This window comes from Euleptes europaea, chromosome 5, assembly GCF_029931775.1.
Source record: "Euleptes europaea isolate rEulEur1 chromosome 5, rEulEur1.hap1, whole genome shotgun sequence".
In the NCBI taxonomy this organism is placed as follows: domain Eukaryota; kingdom Metazoa; phylum Chordata; class Lepidosauria; order Squamata; family Sphaerodactylidae; genus Euleptes; species Euleptes europaea.
The window spans coordinates 31,130,380-31,148,300 of NC_079316.1; the positions used below are offsets into that span (position 1 = coordinate 31,130,380).

The window sequence follows — 17,921 nt, forward strand, 5'->3', positions numbered from 1 at the left end:
TAGTTCACAATGTTTTAAGGATAAGAAAGGAGAAAGTGAACTGTGCATTCCATCCTTAGCTCCTTAGAGAGAAATAAATGATGGTAATTTGAAATCTCTTTCATGTGGCTACTGCTATCTGCTGAGTTGCTCATGTGAAGCTGTATCTACCAAGCTTCTGTCAGATCCTGTCCAAAATCTTATCAGTCAAGTTATAGAAGACTGTTGGGGGAGGCCAAACGTAGAATTTCTTTTCCTTTTGTTGAGTCGTAAATTCAACTGTGGAAATGATTTACTTTGCTTCACAGGGAGTCAGAGGCCTTTTTTGAACAAAATGAAAGAAGGATTGGAGGAACTTACAAAAAAGCTGTTTTTCATGAGTATGTTGATGGCACCTTTACAGAGCGCAAGGAGAGGCTCCCTGAGGAAGAACATCTTGGACTTTTGGGTGAGATGTGTTTTAAACCACTGGAAATCAAAAGTCAAGCTTTTAAGCAGCGTCAGGCCTTGTGTTGCCAACCTCCAGGTGGCACCCGGCAAGCTCCTGCTATTGCAATTGATCTCCAGGTGACCAAGATCAGTTCCCCTGGAGAAAATGTCTGCCTTGGAGAGTGGACTCTATGGTATTATACCCTGCTGAAATCCCTCCGCTCCCCACACCCCGCCCACCCCAGGTAGGGTTGCTATCCTCCAGGTACAAGCTGACGATCTCCTGCTATTACAGCGGATCTCCAGCAGAGAGAGATCAATTGGCCTGGAGAAAATGGCTGCTTTGGCAATAGGACTCTATGGCATTGAAGTCCCTCCCCTCCCCAAACCCCGCCCTCCCAAGGCTCCACCCCAAAAACCTCCCGCCAGTGGCGAAGATGAACCTGGCAATCCTAACCCCAGGCTCCACCCCTAAAATCTCCAGGTATTTCCCAACCCAGAGCTTCCAACCCTACATGTCCTGCTTCTAGACCTTCTGGGACCATTTGATTGGCTGCTGTGGGAAACAGGTTGCTGGACTAGATGGCTCTTGGGTCTAATTCAGAAGAACTCTTCTTCCATTCTGGTTTTCTTGATGTATACATTATTCATTTAATATGTATTCCAGCAGGTACTTTGATATAGTATTTTAAACATGCATTTTTTTTAAAAAAACTAGGACCTGTCATCAGAGCAGAAGTTGGGGACATCATCCATGTGACCTTCCGAAACAATGGCAGTCACCCATTCAGCATTCAGCCACATGGTGTGAGTTACAACAAGGACAATGAGGGCTCACTGTACAACACAATCTCTGGAGGTGAATATATATCTTTTCGGTAAATCTTGGGTCACACTCACTGGAGGAAATAAACAATGTTACCTGAAGACGAATCACTGATGTTTTCTGACTATCTGTGGGCATTCGCTTATGGCTCTTTACAGGCACTGGAGGTCCATCCTCACATGTGAATCCTGGAGCTACATTTACTTATGAGTGGAAGGTGCCAGAAGCTGTGAGTCCTGCCCGGGAAGATCCACAATGTTTAACCTGGCTTTACTATTCGGCATCAGATGAAATCAAGGATCCCAGTTCTGGCTTGGTGGGACCACTCTTGGTGTGCAAGAAAGGAAGTCTCCTTCCATCAGGGAAACAGGTAGGGCTTGAATGATTAAAATTGTCCACTGCATCATTTCTAATTCTTCTGTTTCCCTTCATAATTCATTCTTCAAAGAGTATCCTGGTTGTGCTTTAGTGGAGTGTTGTAGCATATGGTATTGAGATGATGTCAGATAACTTGTTGTAGTGCCGGAATTTAAGGCTGCACCATTTGTGATCCACGAAGCCAAAAACATCAATCAAACCATGTCTATAGTTTAATATATTTCTTTTCTGCTTAGCTTGGACTTCATCTAATGATTAAAAGGTAAAGGTCCCCTGTGCAAGCACCGGGTCATTCCTGACCCATGGGGTGATGTCACATCCCGACGTTTCCAAGGCAGACTTTGTTTTACGGGGTGGTTTGCCAGTGCCTTCCCCAGTCATCTTCCCTTTACCCCCAGCAAGCTGGGTCCTCATTTCACCGACCTCGGAAGGATGGAAGGCCGAGTCGACCTTGAGCCGGCTACCTGAAACCAACTTCCATTGGGATCGAACTCAGGTCGTGAGCAGAGCTTTTGACTGCAGTACTGCAGCTTAACACTCTGCGCCATGGGGCAGGCCACAAAACGTGTCAAGTAGGTTGTATTTGGCTCAATGTCAGTGGTGTAGTTTAGGGTTACCAGGCCTTGGCCTAACAACCCACAGGAGGGGGCAATTTCTAGAAAGATGTGATGTCACTTCCATGTTATTAAAAATTACCTGCAGAACCATGCAGACATTTATATGTGTGAAGACCTTTTATTAATTAGGTTTCAAAATTTGTTTGGCAAATAGGTTTCCACTTCTGCTTTAGAATGTTTTTTTCACCTGTATATTTATTATTTAAACCTCTTTCTTTTCTCCGCAGAAGAATGTAGACAAGGAATTATTTCTCCTTGCTACAGTATTTGATGAGAATCTGAGCTGGTACCTGGATGACAACATCCAGCACTTTACAACAACATCCCCAACTGAGATTGATAAGGAGGACGAAGACTTCCAGGAATCCAACAAGATGCACTGTAAGGGCTTCTCTTTGGCTAATTTGCTGATTTAAGTAAGACCAATTCTTTACAGACAAAAGTCACTTTTACTATTCCTGAACTTGGCACTGAGAGCTCTGGTTCACCTAAAATTAGATGTAAGTCCTGGCGTATTCATGCAGCTGAATGGGGGGAGGAGGGGAATGAGTTGGTTGAGTTCTGGACTGGTAGAATGGCCTGTACTACCTTGGGTTATAGGTGGGGATGCCACTTTGGGATGTTTTCTTGTGAAACCTCTTGGGCACAGAAAACTAGCACAGCAAGAAGGATAGAATCCTACTGCCTGATGTACTAATTCTCTACTCACAGGGACTTTTAAAACTGAGGGACTGTTTCCCACCTTCAGCCTACTGTACCATCTCCAGATTCTACCTCTTTGTTCTGCTACACATGTTGACCAAGGGAAGAAATTAGTTACCCCTAAGTGCTTTTAATGGGTCCTTGTCATAACTAAACCATAGCTGAATCACAGCCCCATTGTGTACAATTCCCATATGCAGCCGTAATATAGTTGAAGAAATGCAGGGTGGTCCTCCATATAGAGATGTCGGTGATTAACAGTGCCCTCCTAAGGCTATTTTGGAAACTCCTTACAATGGCAACTATGCCTCTTTGCCACCATAACTTGGAGTAGGGTTGCCAGCCTCCAGGTGGTAGCTGGAGATCTCCCGCTATTACAACTGATCTTCAGCTGATAGATCAGTTCACCTGGAGAAAATAGACACTTTGAAAAATGTACTTTATGGCATTATACCCCACTGAAGTCCCTCCCCTCCCCAAACCCCTCCCTCTCAAGCTCCTCCCCCAAAATCTCCAGCTATTTCCCAGCCTGGAGCTGGCAACCCTAACTTGGAGATACACTGGTGCATTTGGAAATATTTCCATATAGCACTGTACCAGTGCTGTATCAGAGTAAACCTGGTGCTGACAAATATGCCTATGCCATAAGGACCAGAAACAGGAAGCATCTGAAATGGGCAGGGAGGAAGGCAGGCTTTAGTTCCCAACCTAAGCCCCCTCAGACCATTCTGCCTACACTGGTGAAAAAGCAGGCATACCTATTAACCTTTCCATTTAATTTATGGGAGTGTAAATCAACTCCTTCTCTCCTTTCTCTCCCTGCCCCCCACCATGCTGATACATCCACAATGCAGTTTAGGATACCCACTAAGTTTTCAGCCAATCATTACTTTCTTAAGTATTATGTAAACTGCAGCCAGGACGCCTGTATCTCAAATGATAGGGGGTGTGGTCAACAGTGGCTCACAGTGTGACTTGTGGGAAATATCCTAGCTACCTCCTTTGAGCACCACAATAGAGGGAGGGGCGCTGTTACTGGCAACCTTATTGGAGGGAGTCAGGAGGTGGTGATGGAAGTGTGGGGAGCATGGCGGCAACACTGTGCAGTCACACAGCTGATGCTTCATGCTGCTTGGGGCTAACACCCTCTCTGGCCTCATGCCATATATATTTCAAACATAGATGACGGACTTTGGTGATGGTAAAAATGGATACTAGTCATGCTGCATACCTATTCTCTTCAGGATCAGATGAGCATGCCTATTATATTAGGTGCTTTGGAACACAGGCAGGACAATGCTGCTGCAGTTGTCTTGTTTGTGGGCTTCCTAGAGGCACCTGGTTGGCCAGTGTGAGAACAGACTGCTGGACTTGATGGACCTTGGTCTGATCCAGCAGGGCCTTTCTTGTGTTCTTATGTGATGGATGCTCTAGAGAAAGGGCACACCACAGTATTCCCTACAGCAGAAGGTTCTGTGTTCCCTTGTATTGTTCTGTAGGTGGGTCTCTGATTAGTTAAACTGACAGAATATAATACCATATCTATTTATCATATTCTGGTATCAATGTTAAATTTGATAGATATATATATGCCATTAGTTTAGCAATTTGGGCACAGAATGTGCTTAAGTATTAATCCTTCTCTTGCAGCCATAAATGGATACATGTATGGAAACCAAAAGGGCCTCGAGACGTGTAGAGGAAATACTGTTTCATGGCATTTGATTGGCTTGGGATCAGAGGTCGATATTCATGGGATCTATTTTGCAGGAAATACTCTATTGATTCAAGGGAAAAGGCAGGATACAGCCAACCTCTTTCCACATTCCTCTGTTACAGCTATTATGAAGCCTGACTCAGAAGGTGAGTCAAGAAAACCATATTTACTAACTAGAAACTCTTATGTGGGTATTGTAGTAATGACAGCAACATATACATTTCACCACATCTTGTTTTTTTCAGGTAGAGCTTCCAAATGCTAGATTTGAAACAAAGCCCTGACCTTTGCCTCCCGTAGTCCTACACAGTGCTCAGTCTCTCTCAACTGAGAGCCAGCTCTCATTGGCCTTTTTCAGGCATCAGACATGTTCATCCAGCAGACTGGTCTGTCACTCATCTGAACATGGGGTACCATTGCAGAAGTGTATGTTGTTGTGTCCTTATACTGGTGTTGGGCCCTTCCATGGCACATCACACTAGACTGTTCCCAGAACATCTCCCAAACATTCAGCCTGATGCCAAAATACAGAAGGGACCCCTACACACTTTCTCTATGCTGAGGACAATACAGCAATAACTTTTGCTGAGGCCTGCAGTTGATTTTGCTTCCCTTGAGAACCTTCAAGTTCTGTTCCTTCTCTTGTTTGTTCATTATAACCTCTTTCTGGGAAGAAGAAGAAGAAAAAGAAGAAGAAGAGTTGGTTTTTTTATGCCGACTTTCTCTACCACTTAAGGAAGAATCAAACCGGCTTACAATAGCCTTCTCTTCCCCACAACAGATACCCTGTGAGGTAGGTGGGGCTGAGAGAGCTCTAAGAAAGCTGTGACCAGCCCAAGGTCACCCAGATGGCTTCATGTGTAGGAGTGGGGAAACCAACCCTGTTCATCAGATTAGAGTCCACTGCTCATGTGGAGGAGTGGGGGATCAAACCCGGTTCTCCAGATTAGAGTCCACTGCTCCAAACCATTGCTTTTAACCACTACACCATGCTGGCTTTCCATGCTGGGACAAAGACACTTCTTTTGTTGTTCTGGTTATCTTTGCATCCAGATCCTAATTACACTGAAAAGTGCCCCATTATACCCAGTCACCTTATATGTTCATTTGAACAGAGCTATTTTTCTCATTCAGGCTGGGCATCGCACGAGCTAGGTATGCTTGATTTGTTTTCATCTGTCCACTACCTTTTCTTTCTTCAGGCACCTTTGAAGTGGAATGCCTGACAACGGATCATTACATGGGGGGTATGAAACAGAGGTATGCGGTGAGGAAGTGTGGTTTGTCAACAGACGACAATGAGGTGTATTCCAATCAGAAGATTTACTACATTGCGGCTGTGGAGACTGAGTGGGACTATTCCCCTAACAGGACATGGGAGGAGGAGAAACATCAGATCCATGATGAAAGGTAATGCAGACCCAGTAAATATAAAACCCCAAAGAAGCATACCTGAGATCTACCTAGTTGTCCATCACATCCTCATAACAATGCTGTGAGGAAGATCAAGGAGAGAGAGGGTGACCAGCCCAAGGTCATCCAGTGAACTGGAGTAGAGTGGGGATTTGAACCTGGGTTTCCCATATCCTAGTCCAAAACTCTTATTACACCACACTGGCTAACTACACAGATCAGCCTTTTCTGTCTGTCATTTGTTATAGACGTGTCCAAGTTTCTGTGGAAAGAGATGGGTACATATAAATAATGTGGCTCTCCTGTATCAAATATGGAATGGAATCTGTGGTGGACAATAGTGGTTGAGCAAGTTGTGTCCTCCAACATCCGGGATGGCTTTACTGTAAAATGAGATGAAGTAGGTGCTTCAGTCCGCACGCTCCCAAGGGAGCAGCATTGTCCTGCTATGTGTGTGTGTGTTAAGTGTCGTCAAGTCGCTTCCGACTCATGGCGACCCTATGAATGAAGGTCCTCCAAAATGTCCTATCCTGCTATATCTTCTTAAAAATGACCTCAGGACATCATGGCTAGCATAGCATACTACTGTGCCTTATCACACCAACCCTTTAGTTAACACAAAGTCACATTCAAGTTGTGCATGGCTGATCAAAGATCTTTATGTCTTTAATGTATCATTACAGAGGAACCCAACTTTAAACTTGCATGGTACCCTATACATTCCAGATTTCCCCCCTGAAACTAGCAAAATGTAACAAAGCTGTACATGTAGAGTGCAATCGCAAGCAGAGTTACATCCTTCTAAATCCATTTAAGTCAATGGGGTCAGAAGGGTGGAGCTCTGTTGAGGATGGCAGTGATAGTTGACCTTGACAGCATTGACCTTGACAGACCAATAGTATTGTATAAAGGCAGCTTCATGTATTCAACACAATGCATCAGAAAACACTGCCATCATTCTACAGGTCCCCTGCGCACCCATCCCTACGTAGCAGTCAGTTCAGTCCACTTATCCAATAGATAAGGTAGGTCAAGGAGAATGTAGGATGGAGACTTCTCAAGCAGGTACGGCCTCGGCAATGCCAGACATGTAGCTCCTCTCTGACATTATCTGTTGGTCTGTGATCAGACACCACCACCCCGCTCCCTTCCTGTCTTTAATCCTGAGTTCTATGCATCTCCATTGCCAGAATCTCACATAATTCCTAGACAAACCATGTTTATTTCCGGGGCATCACAGTGTCACGATGCAGAGATGACCTACCTCTAAGCAGGGTATTACTACACTAGCAGTGCAATTCTATGCAGAGTGAGTCTAGTCTAAATCCTTGGAAATTAGACTGGAGTAACTCTCCTTAGGGTTGTCTTTCTTTTAACTAAGGTGGGAGGGACAGTACAGGAGACACAACAGGACGACCAGCTTTGTCCTGTTAAGGGCCAGATAACTTTAAATGCTGGAAATCAATTTTTTAAAAAATTACTCTCACCACTATTATATTGTTTTCTTCAGCCCAGGGAATCCATTCTTAAATAAAGAAGATAAGTTCATTGGTTCAAAATACAAGAAAGTTGTTTATCGGGAATATACAGACAGCACTTTCAGCACACCAAAAGAAAGGAAGGAAGAAGAAGAACATCTGGGGATTCTAGGTACTTATTCTGCGGCCTAAGTGTTTGATAGCATAGCAGTGTTACAGATACCAGTGTTGTAGATATCAGTGTTATGTTGACATGAATTGCATTTTATAGTGTGATCTTCAAAGCAATAGTTGATGCAACTTGCTTGGGACTGAAGAAGACATCCTTTTGTGTAGTACAACGATCCTCAACATGGTGCACTGTGGTTCCCACCAATGTGTTTCCTGGCACCCACTTTCTTCTGGGGTGGGGCTGTTGCATAGTGGTAGAGCATATGCTTGGCATGCAGAGGGTCCCAGGTTCAATCCCCAGCATTTCCAACTAAAAGGATCACATGGCAGGTAATGTGAAAGAGATGCTAGAGAGCTGTTGCAGTCTGAGTAGGCAATACTGCCCTTGATGGACCAATGACCTGATTCAGTACAACACAGCTTCATGTGTTCTCTCCCAAAACAATGAGCCAACCCTGGCTTTCCATCACCTCACAGTAGCTTGAGGTGCTTCTGTCTGTGGGGCACACACATTCAGAAACAACTGCCTCCATTATAGGAGGATGCTTGGATTGGAATCTCCCAACATTTTGTTATTAACCCCATGGAAGCCATTTTATGGTGGTACCTACTACCTGTTTGCAAAATTCCATTAATGCTCACAGGATCATCATGGTTGGGGACCTCTGCAACAGAGACTGCAGCTAATGGGTCAAAACATACATTTTTAAAAAATATTTTTCATTTTCTGAATAGATATTACAAAACATACAAACATATAGACATACACATCAAATTCTTAAACATATAAACATATATTGGGGAGGGGCTGTGGCTCAGTGGTAGAGCATCTTTTTGGCATGCAGAAGGTCCCAGGTTCAATCCCTGGTATCTCCAGTTAAAGGAACTAGGCAAGGAGGTGATGTGAAAGACCTCTGCCCTGAGACTCTGGAGAGCCGCTGCCGGTCTGAGTAGACAATACTGACTTTGATGGACCAAGGGTCTGGTTCAGTATAAGACAGCTTCATGTGTTCTTGTGTTCATACACATCAAATGCATATTTGATAGTGTATTTCTTACTTAAACTGTAACATTCTATTATTTTTATCAGTTAACAACTATATACTCAAGAAATACTTTCCATTTTTCATAAAAAACAGAGGTTGATCTGTTATTCACTAAAGAGGTTCACTTATCCATAGTTGCACATTCTGCTACTTTATTTGTCCAAAATAGGCATTCTTTGCATGCATAGAGGTTCCAGTGTACACACAGAACACCACCGTGTGCAAAGATGTCTCCATTTATTACAACCAAACTCATGTGCATTTGTATATATAGTATGACCTCAGAGATGGTCAGGTCTTGGAAGTTTTGGGTGAACATAAAGTACATTCAGCATTTATGTGGGGGCTGTAATTAGCAGTTGAACTTTGTGGGAGCCTGAGGAACTGTACTGAGGTGGAGGTGTTCCTCCTCTTCAGGGGAAGTTATACATGCATCAGAGACCGGAAGGCTTTGGCATGGATGGAGTTTAAGACTATTGCATGAAACGCTGTATTAAATCCATGAGAAGGTCATTGGGTCTACATAGAAGTCAAATCAATTAAATTTAAGAATATGGTACAATGCTTACGCCCTAATATTTTCAGTGGCTTGTGAGTACGCTTTGCTTTCCTTTGCGCTGATTGTGCTTTGCATTTTCATGCTCCTCTTTCTTGTTGTGCTGTGTCTTTAAGAGCATCTTTTCCTTCCTCTCCAAACAAGGCCCCCTGCTCGTTGCACATGTTGGAGATAAAGTCAGAATTGTTTTTAAAAATGATGCCTCAAGGCCTTATTCAGTTCACGCGCATGGAGTGAAAACTGACTCCCCGGCTGTATTGGAAACCGCTCCAGGTAATCATATTGCTTATTGTTTCTTATTTTATTTTTCCTTCTTTGAGGAGTTGTGGTTTGATAATGTTAAAAAAAAGAGCAGTAAAATATATTAAAACTGTGCACTGATAAAACTTTGAAATTACTTCACTCTATGCCATCAAATGTTAACCAGAGCAGTGGATTTTTTTTTTTAAATGCTTGGATTTGGTGTTTGATACACTGCCAGGGGAATAGAGAATTTGGAAAGGAAGAGCAGGGACTGATACATCCATGCACCATCATAGTGGATGTGGTCAGTGCGTATTTCATCCTGGGTTTATTTGCTAAAGAGCTGAATGAAGCACGAACAGCAGTTCTCGCAGATGGCCTCATGATTGTTGAGACTGCTAATCTGTCCTTCTAATTGGCATTCTAATTGCAGAGATTTGCCATGCCGAATTCATTTATTTTCATAGTCACACCGAATAAGCTATTCCATTATCTTTTTATAGCATTACTAATTAATTATCGCGTGCTATTTATTTGCAAGCGCCAGAAGCTTATTCCTAATGTACCTCAATAGTATCAACAGAAAATCTTGTCACTGTTCTGTAGCTTTTCTCCAAGCGAATGGGGTTTGCAAGCAAATGTGGACCGGCACAGCCACATTAGCTCCTATAGTACTAGTAGTGGTTGACATGGCTGCAGCTAAGAGCTGTCTATAAGATCAGCGTGTTTTAAATTTCATGGCCACTTTTAAAACAAGCAGTTTTCTAATATGGCAGTTCAGCGCTGCTTTTAGGCAGAAGCCAAATTACTGCTTTCTCTTCAAAGGCTCAGGAATCAACTACGCCCGAGAGACAAAACTGAGATAAATACCACTCTAAGGTCATTTATGCATGGGAGGTTTTGCCTTGGATTTGCCACTCTCTAGATGCTCATTTTTCCCATCCAAATTCTCAAATCCTGCATGGGGGCTTATTTTTGAGTTTTGAGAGTTTGGATGGGAAAAATGTGCATCTAGAGAGTGGCAAATCCAAGGCAAAACCTCCCGTGCATAAATAGCCTAAGTATCCCCTTGGATCGTCTAGATACTTTTTGTTTTGTTTTTGTAAATTAGTTCCTGATTAAGCACAGAGATTTCTCAGATGATGTCTGACATTCTGATAACACAACAGTTATTACATGATTAACTAGTTGACTTTTCATGATTGCATTGTAGATAGCAATTGTAGTAAAAAAACACCTTTGTTCAATTGAACCTGAGCAACGTGATAATAGCTGCCACACGGATGGAGTAATTTAAAAATCTAAAACGGGTACTGTACTTTATAAGTCAGCTCTTTTAATGCTATAACCCAGAATGAAGCAAATATCTATTATATACAAATGGTAAACGATAGACTTGGATCCTATGAAACTGCAGATGGAAGGAAAGCATGGAATGGATCTCGCCCCCTTCTTGTTGTAGACTCCTGTGCTCCTGAGGAGTAGGGGACCCCTGAAACTAGCCTGGAATGAGGTGTGGGGGATCACAGTAAGAAGGGGAAGTGAGGAGATGAGATATCTACCACTTCTTTTTTGTTGCAACCCTCATGCCATGGTTCTGATCAGGTCTTAGCCCCCCTCCAACCCGTAAATCAGGATCACCTGTTTAGGGGCACGGGAGGCTACAGTGGGAAGGAGATTGGTTCTGTGACCTCACTATGTGAGTTTGTATGATCTAAGCTAACAAAACTGAATTTAACATAAAAAAATAATTATCAATAATGGCAGAGTTAACCTCGATATTGAGTAAGCTTATAATTGAAAATGCAGAAGAACCCCATTCATTTGAGGGATAATATTTTGAGAATCGTAAGCTTGTGACTTATGATTCTGGTAATATGGAGCGAAAAGACAACAATAATTAGGTCATTCGTTGTTGTGTGGGAAATTCATGGAATACAAGTGGTAAAACAGATGGCCCTCTCCTTTTGTTTCAACTGCAGTGAAACAGTCATTTACTCTTTCATGCCCTTGAGTGTTAGAGGGCTTCAATTATGAAAAGGCAAAAAACCAGCAAAAAAAAATATTCCATGACTTTGACCACATCATTTTCCTAACACCGGCTGATGGGAAAAAATTAAACAACATTCAAAAAATAAACCCAACCTGGTAAATGTTGTGAAAGAATGAATATCTGCTTTACTCAGGTGCAACGAGAGAATATGTTTGGAAAATCCCAGTGAGATCTGGCCCTCAGGAAAGCGATTCCCAATGCATCCCTTGGGCATATTACTCAACTGTGGATAAAGTTAAGGTAAGCTCTTGATGACAGGTCATAGGGTTGGATCCTATGACTCCCACAAAGCCTTCCTCCAACAAAGGAAGTCATACTTTCTCCATCAGAAAAAAATCATTCCCCTTGGGAGGCTTGCTCCCTTGAAGGAAAACTTAGCAGAAGAGAGCCACAGGATCCATCTTAGTGGAAGAGAATCATAGAAGCCAACCCTGATTCTTCTTCTTGGGCATATGCCACTTCTAAGCCAGGCTCAGGTTCATCTCTCACTAGACACTAGATCTCTCACTAGACACAAAATGATGATCTTGTGAATTGACAAAGACAATTAGGTTTGCTTTTTACATCCAGTGTTTCTGGAATAGTTGACCAGTTCTTCCTGGGGAAATGGGGAATGGTTGTTACAAGTCCCTAAGAGGCTGAGAATTTCTCTACAGCATATAAGATATAAGATATCTTTGGTTTAGAACTGTTTGCTACAAGTCAACAGTTGTCTGTAATGTAGTACAATTCAATGTATGATGTTGTTTGAGATGGGCCAGTATTTCATTGTATGCTATTTTGCCCATTATTAGAAATGTGTAGTAATTGTATTCTTTGTTCTTTCAGGACCTCTACAGTGGGTTAATAGGGACACTCTTAGTCTGTCGCAGGCAACCTTTGCCCATTCTACCGCTGCAAACAAGGGTGCAATTTGCTCTTCTTTTTTTGGTGTTTGATGAAAATGAGTCTTGGTACTTGGATGAAAACATCCAAACATACTCTGCCAAGCCAGGAGAAGTAAATAAAGAAGATGAGGAGTTTATTGAAAGCAATAAAATGCATGGTAAGATTTGAGAAGAAACTAAGTACTCCCAACATCCAAAATTACAATTTGTGCATCTTCCCCCTGGAAAAATAACAAGTATCTCACAACTGTAGCAGTTAAGATGGCTTCTCATACTCTGTAAAAGAGTAAAAATATCCCCATCTGCCATACTTCCTGTATACATGCTGTTCATATAAGCACAACCTTGGTTTAGGGTAAGATTGCTGTTCATAGGTTATTATTTTGCTGGAGAAATGCACTAGCAGAATCTGCCCTCCCCCCAAATCATTCACAATAATAATAATGGAAGATACTGGAAGCTTCTTAATTCGATTCAAGCAAAATTTAGAATAAAATATCACCAAATTGCAGTTGTGCTTATCTAGTATATAGTTGTGCTTATCTATACAGTATATAGTATATCTGTGCTTATCTAGTATATGGATGAGTTTTTTACAGAAATGTCACAGATGCTGCAGCTTGCATTTCATTACTTTTTTTGAATGTTTTTCTCTATAGTCAAGTGTTGTGCATGTGTGTGTATGTGCATACAATGCATACAATGAAGTGGGCTCCAGACCAAAAAATTGAAGGTGCTACAGGACTAGTGATTTTTTTTTTGTTGCTTTAATACACAAGGGCTAGAAAGGTAGACATATTGGTCACCATGCACTACCATATATTCTGCATAAAAGCTGCCAGATCAAAAGTCCTCTTACTCAAGCCTGTTTAGGAACAGCCGGTCAGCTTATTCAGCTGATGCAGATTTTGAAAAAAAGGATTCTTAATGTTTGAGTCTGAATGACCTTCATTATAGAAATCTCCAACTTAAGGGAAAGGACTTCTGTATAGATGAAGGGAACTTTGACAAAATGTGGTCAAAGGCAATGAATCTGTGAGTTGATCTTTACTAATTCTGGTTGAAAAAAACATCAAAGTCCCATAGATTCATACATCACCTTACTAAATAAATCCAATGGCATGAGGACAATCCCAAAAGAACAGAAACAGTAGAGATTGAACTATGCTTAGACTAAGAGCAGCCAGAGAATCATAAGAATGTTGAATTCACTTTATATTTACAGCTGGGGCATTACTTCTTCATTGGTAGGTCCTAATGGGTGGCGGTAAAGAGCTGTTTTAAACTTTTGAATTAGTTGCTACTGAATATAACAGGGAGGTAGCAGGAGAGGCAGTTCATTTAAAAGTTCTTTAATTGAAAAAAAAAAAGTTCTGCTACAACAACAAGCATTTCTTTCCTTAGCCATTAACGGACGGCTGTATGGAAACTTGCATGGCCTTAATATGCATGTTGGAGACAAAGTCAACTGGTACTTACTGGGAATGGGTAATGAAGTAGATATGCACACTGCCCATTTCCATGGCCACAGCTTTGATTACAAGGTAAGCACCAGAGTTCCTGCTTTCTGTTGTGTAACTAGGGGAGAGGCGGTGAACATTTTGGATACTGATGTCGATCCCAAGTCAGTTGAATGGAGGAAGCCTCCTAGCACTGTCAAGACCACTGGCCCGTGGCATCATCTCTGATTAGCAGCAGCTCCTCAGAGGTTTAAGCAAGGGACTTTCCTAGAGGAGGCTCTCCAAGATCCAATTAAGTGACAACCAAACCTGAAGCTTTATAAACACACAGCATGTGTTCTACCCTGACTTAGTCCTTCTAAATTGTTGACTTCCATAAACAAGCATGCTCATTGGTCTTTTGTGACTAGTGGGGTAACTTTTGTCACAGTGCTTCTCTCTTAGCACAACATGACTATTTGACTCTGGTAAGTGCCTTGATATTGTATTTTTCTATAACTTGGCTGGCCTGGAAACAGGACAGCAATTGCTGCTTGGTACGTAAAGTGGAAGGAAAGCAATACAGAGGCAGAGATGAAGGACCATGGTCCTCAACCCCATTTTCCAAAGTGTTTTGATAGCAACCCCTCACTGGTAGTCTTTAAGCAGAGGCTGGACAATCACTTGTCAGGGGTGCTCTAGGCTGATCCTGTGTTAAGAAGGGGGTTGGACTAGATGGCCTGTATGGCCCCTTCCAACTCTATGATTCTTATCACACTCCCTCTACACAGTTTTCACCTGTGGACTGGCAAAAAGTGAATTATAAACAGAAGACAAAATGTTAATTTGCATTTCTTTATTGGCAGTTTTATACAATAAATAATTATAATTCACACAGTGAATACTCATATAATCTAGACCCATTTTATTGGGCTTACTTATTCCAACTAATTAGCATTTACCTGCTTGAACGATCACTGACACAGCGTGATGTTTTTGTTTTAACTTGAAAGCAAACCAGGACTTACCGGGCAGATGTCTTTGATCTTTTCCCCGGGACTTTTCAAACTGTCGAAATGCGCCCAAAGTATCCTGGGACATGGTTGCTGCACTGCCATGTGACCGACCATATCCATGCAGGGATGGAGACAACCTACACAGTGCTCCCAAAGGAAGGTGAGAAATGACCAGCGGTTGAAGAGAAAATGTTGCCTTCGTAGCAGTATCCCTGTTCCACTGAGCAAGGAGCTACTAACTGGGAAAAGATATCAGCCCACCACTGCTACTTATTATTTAAGTAGCAGTTAAATGGGGGTTTGGGAGGGAAGGTGGCATGCTACAGCCCAATCTAGTCAGATCTTGAAAGCTAAGCTGTGTCAGTACTTGGGAAGGGAGACCACCAAGGAAGGCTCTGCAGAGGAAGGCAATGGCAAGCCACCTCTGCTTCTCACTCACCAAGAAAGCCCCTTGCTGGGGTCACCATAAGTCGGCTACAACTTGACAGCACTTTACACACAAATGGGGGTTTATGTCCATACAAGCAAGCTGGTACGGTTTCGAACCTCGGATGAGGACCTCTTAATTTTAACATAGCATAACTGTAAAGCTTTTTAATGGTTTGTGTACTCCTGTAAAGAAGTTCTATGCCAGAGAACATTTGGTGATGGGTGCATTTTCCCAGCAGACTTGGATGTTCTGCTGTGCTTTAAACTCTGCATGCTTTTAAATTGTGTATTTTAATCTGCTTTAATCGGATTACGATTTATACCTTTGCAATTTACAGATGCTACCTTGTTTACCGCCTTGAGTCCCAGGAGATAAGATGGGATAGAAATGTTTTAAATAGATTTAGGAAAAGTTGCTCCAGAACTAAGATTCAGAACTTAATTTAGAAATATATATATCAGAACATCTGCACATTTGGAATTGCAGTAAGGTCAAGAGGAAACATGCTAAGAACAAGGCAAAGTGCTTTTTAAAAGGTTTGCAGCAGCCCTCTGCCAGTCCAGAGGGCTCAGTAGATGTGGCAAGTGCATAGGAAAAGCTAACAAACCTTATCCTTTAACCCCAACATACTCCACAAAGGGGCATAAAATGAAGCTATTCATCTAAAAATCAAATGTATGATGCGGTGCTTGGAGATGGCTGGAAGAAGAGTTTGTTTTTATATGCCGACTTTCTCTACCACTTAAGGAAGAATCAAACTGGCTTACAATCACCTTCCCTTCCCCACAACAGACACCCTGTAAGGTAGGTGAGGCTGAGAGCTGTGACTAGCCCAAGGTCGCCCAGATGGCTTCGTGTGTAGGAGTGGGGAAACAAATCCAGTTCAACAGGTTAGCCTCCACAGCTCATGTGGAGGACTGGGGAATCAAACCTGGTTCTCCAGATCAGAGTCCACCGCTCCAAACCACCACTCTTAACCACTACACCACACTGAAAAAGGAAGGCCTTTTTCAGCATGTAGGACATTATTCAACAGCATATGGACAGGGAACAGCAGGGGGCTTATAGAGCAACTCTGCCTGCCTTTCAGCTGGCTGCATTCCCACAGAACAGGAGCTCCAACAGCACCAGGCATTGGTTTAGCTGCAGGACTGGGCAGGCATACGTCTGAGTACCAAACCTTAACTTGTGCTGATTAGCAGCTTGGACTGGTGCTAGCTGTCGTTTGCCACTAGTGACAGACTTGGAAGTGGGGTTGCGTTTGCAAAGCCTGACTGCACAAACACGGCGCCTGCCGCTCAAGGCGGGGCCTTTTTAAAAAAGCCTTTCTTTTGCAACAGGCTCGGTAAGTGAGAAAGATCCACTCAATGCACAAAGTAGCTTCCACCACTCTAGCTTCAGTGGCATCCTGTGCTTGGTAAGTCTACTCTGCGATGCAGCCATGTCACTTGCTATCTTTAAGAAGGCAGTAAAAATAGGTTACAAATATAGTTTGTGTGGTTTTATATAGAGGGAGCTGTTAGACTTAATCCCCTCTTTGAAAAGGAAAATGCAACACAAATAGTGCTGCATTAGGTGCTATTAGGAGCCCCGTGGTGCAGAGTGGTAAGCTGAAGTACAGGAGACAAAAGCTCTGCTCACGACCTGAGTTCGATCCCGACAGAAGTTGGTTTCAGGTATCCTGCTCAAGGTTGACTCAGCCTTCCATCCTTCCGAGGTCGGTAAAATGAGTACCTAGCTTGCTGGGGGGTAAAGGGAAGACGACTGGGGAAGGCACTGGCAAACCACCCTGTAAACACAGTCTGCCTAGTAAACGCCGTGATGTGACCTCATCCCATGGGCCAGTAATGACCTGGAGCTTGCACAGGGGGACTACCTTTACCTTTAGGTGTCATTGCTTTGGTGCAACAGCATGTGTGGCCACAGTAAATTGCCACAGCCCAAGGCTCTATTGCAATAACGCAACATTTCAGGATTGATTCAGTTATATACTTGTCAGTCCTTTCATGACTCAGGAATTGTGGCAGTGGACAGGGGTGTCATACGACCGATTCACAATTCTAATACTGACTATTTTGTGAACTGGCTTCGTATTGCTCATTAAACTCAGGATGATAATTTGGGTGCACTAATGCATGCGGCTGTACAATAGGATCCAGTTTGGCCTGGTCATAAAAACCAGACTTTGAATCTTTTCCCCCCTCTATGAGACTAATTTTTCGAAAGCGTTCAGACAAGGTAGCCAATTTGTACTATTCCAGCTGCCCCAAATGACTAAACCAATTAAATACAAACCAATCAATTTTACGGTTGTGAAATAATGCATGCTTTATTACATTTTTTGTAACATGTTTATTAGAAATCCCATTTGGACTTTACTTTCTCTTTGCAGGTGCTCACCATTTGTTCCCAGGTAGTTCTATAATGCAGATGAGGGTGCCGCTACCTCCCCTATAGTTCTCTCATCACCAAAAAGCTTACAAAAACTAAAGCCCAGCAGCTGGGAAAAATGAACTAGAAAAACATCCAATGCCAAGTAAT

General features: G+C 42.6%; 2 protein-coding genes across 2 annotated transcripts in view; both read left to right on the forward strand.

Annotated features, from left to right (window-relative positions):
* CP (ceruloplasmin) overlaps positions 1-17,814 on the forward strand; it is a 36,845-nt gene extending 19,031 nt beyond the window's left edge. Inside the window, 14 exon segments of the mRNA XM_056849831.1 lie at positions 288-427; positions 1,127-1,267; positions 1,393-1,604; positions 2,457-2,610; positions 4,582-4,794; positions 5,851-6,058; positions 7,572-7,711; positions 9,457-9,585; positions 11,742-11,848; positions 12,437-12,653; positions 13,900-14,039; positions 14,948-15,110; positions 16,721-16,797; positions 17,773-17,814. Coding sequence (XP_056705809.1) covers positions 288-427; positions 1,127-1,267; positions 1,393-1,604; positions 2,457-2,610; positions 4,582-4,794; positions 5,851-6,058; positions 7,572-7,711; positions 9,457-9,585; positions 11,742-11,848; positions 12,437-12,653; positions 13,900-14,039; positions 14,948-15,110; positions 16,721-16,797; positions 17,773-17,814 — 2,083 coding nt within the window.
* Positions 1-17,921, forward strand: part of HLTF (helicase like transcription factor) — a 179,417-nt gene that overhangs the window by 94,018 nt on the left and 67,478 nt on the right. The gene's annotated exons all lie outside the window — the stretch shown is intronic.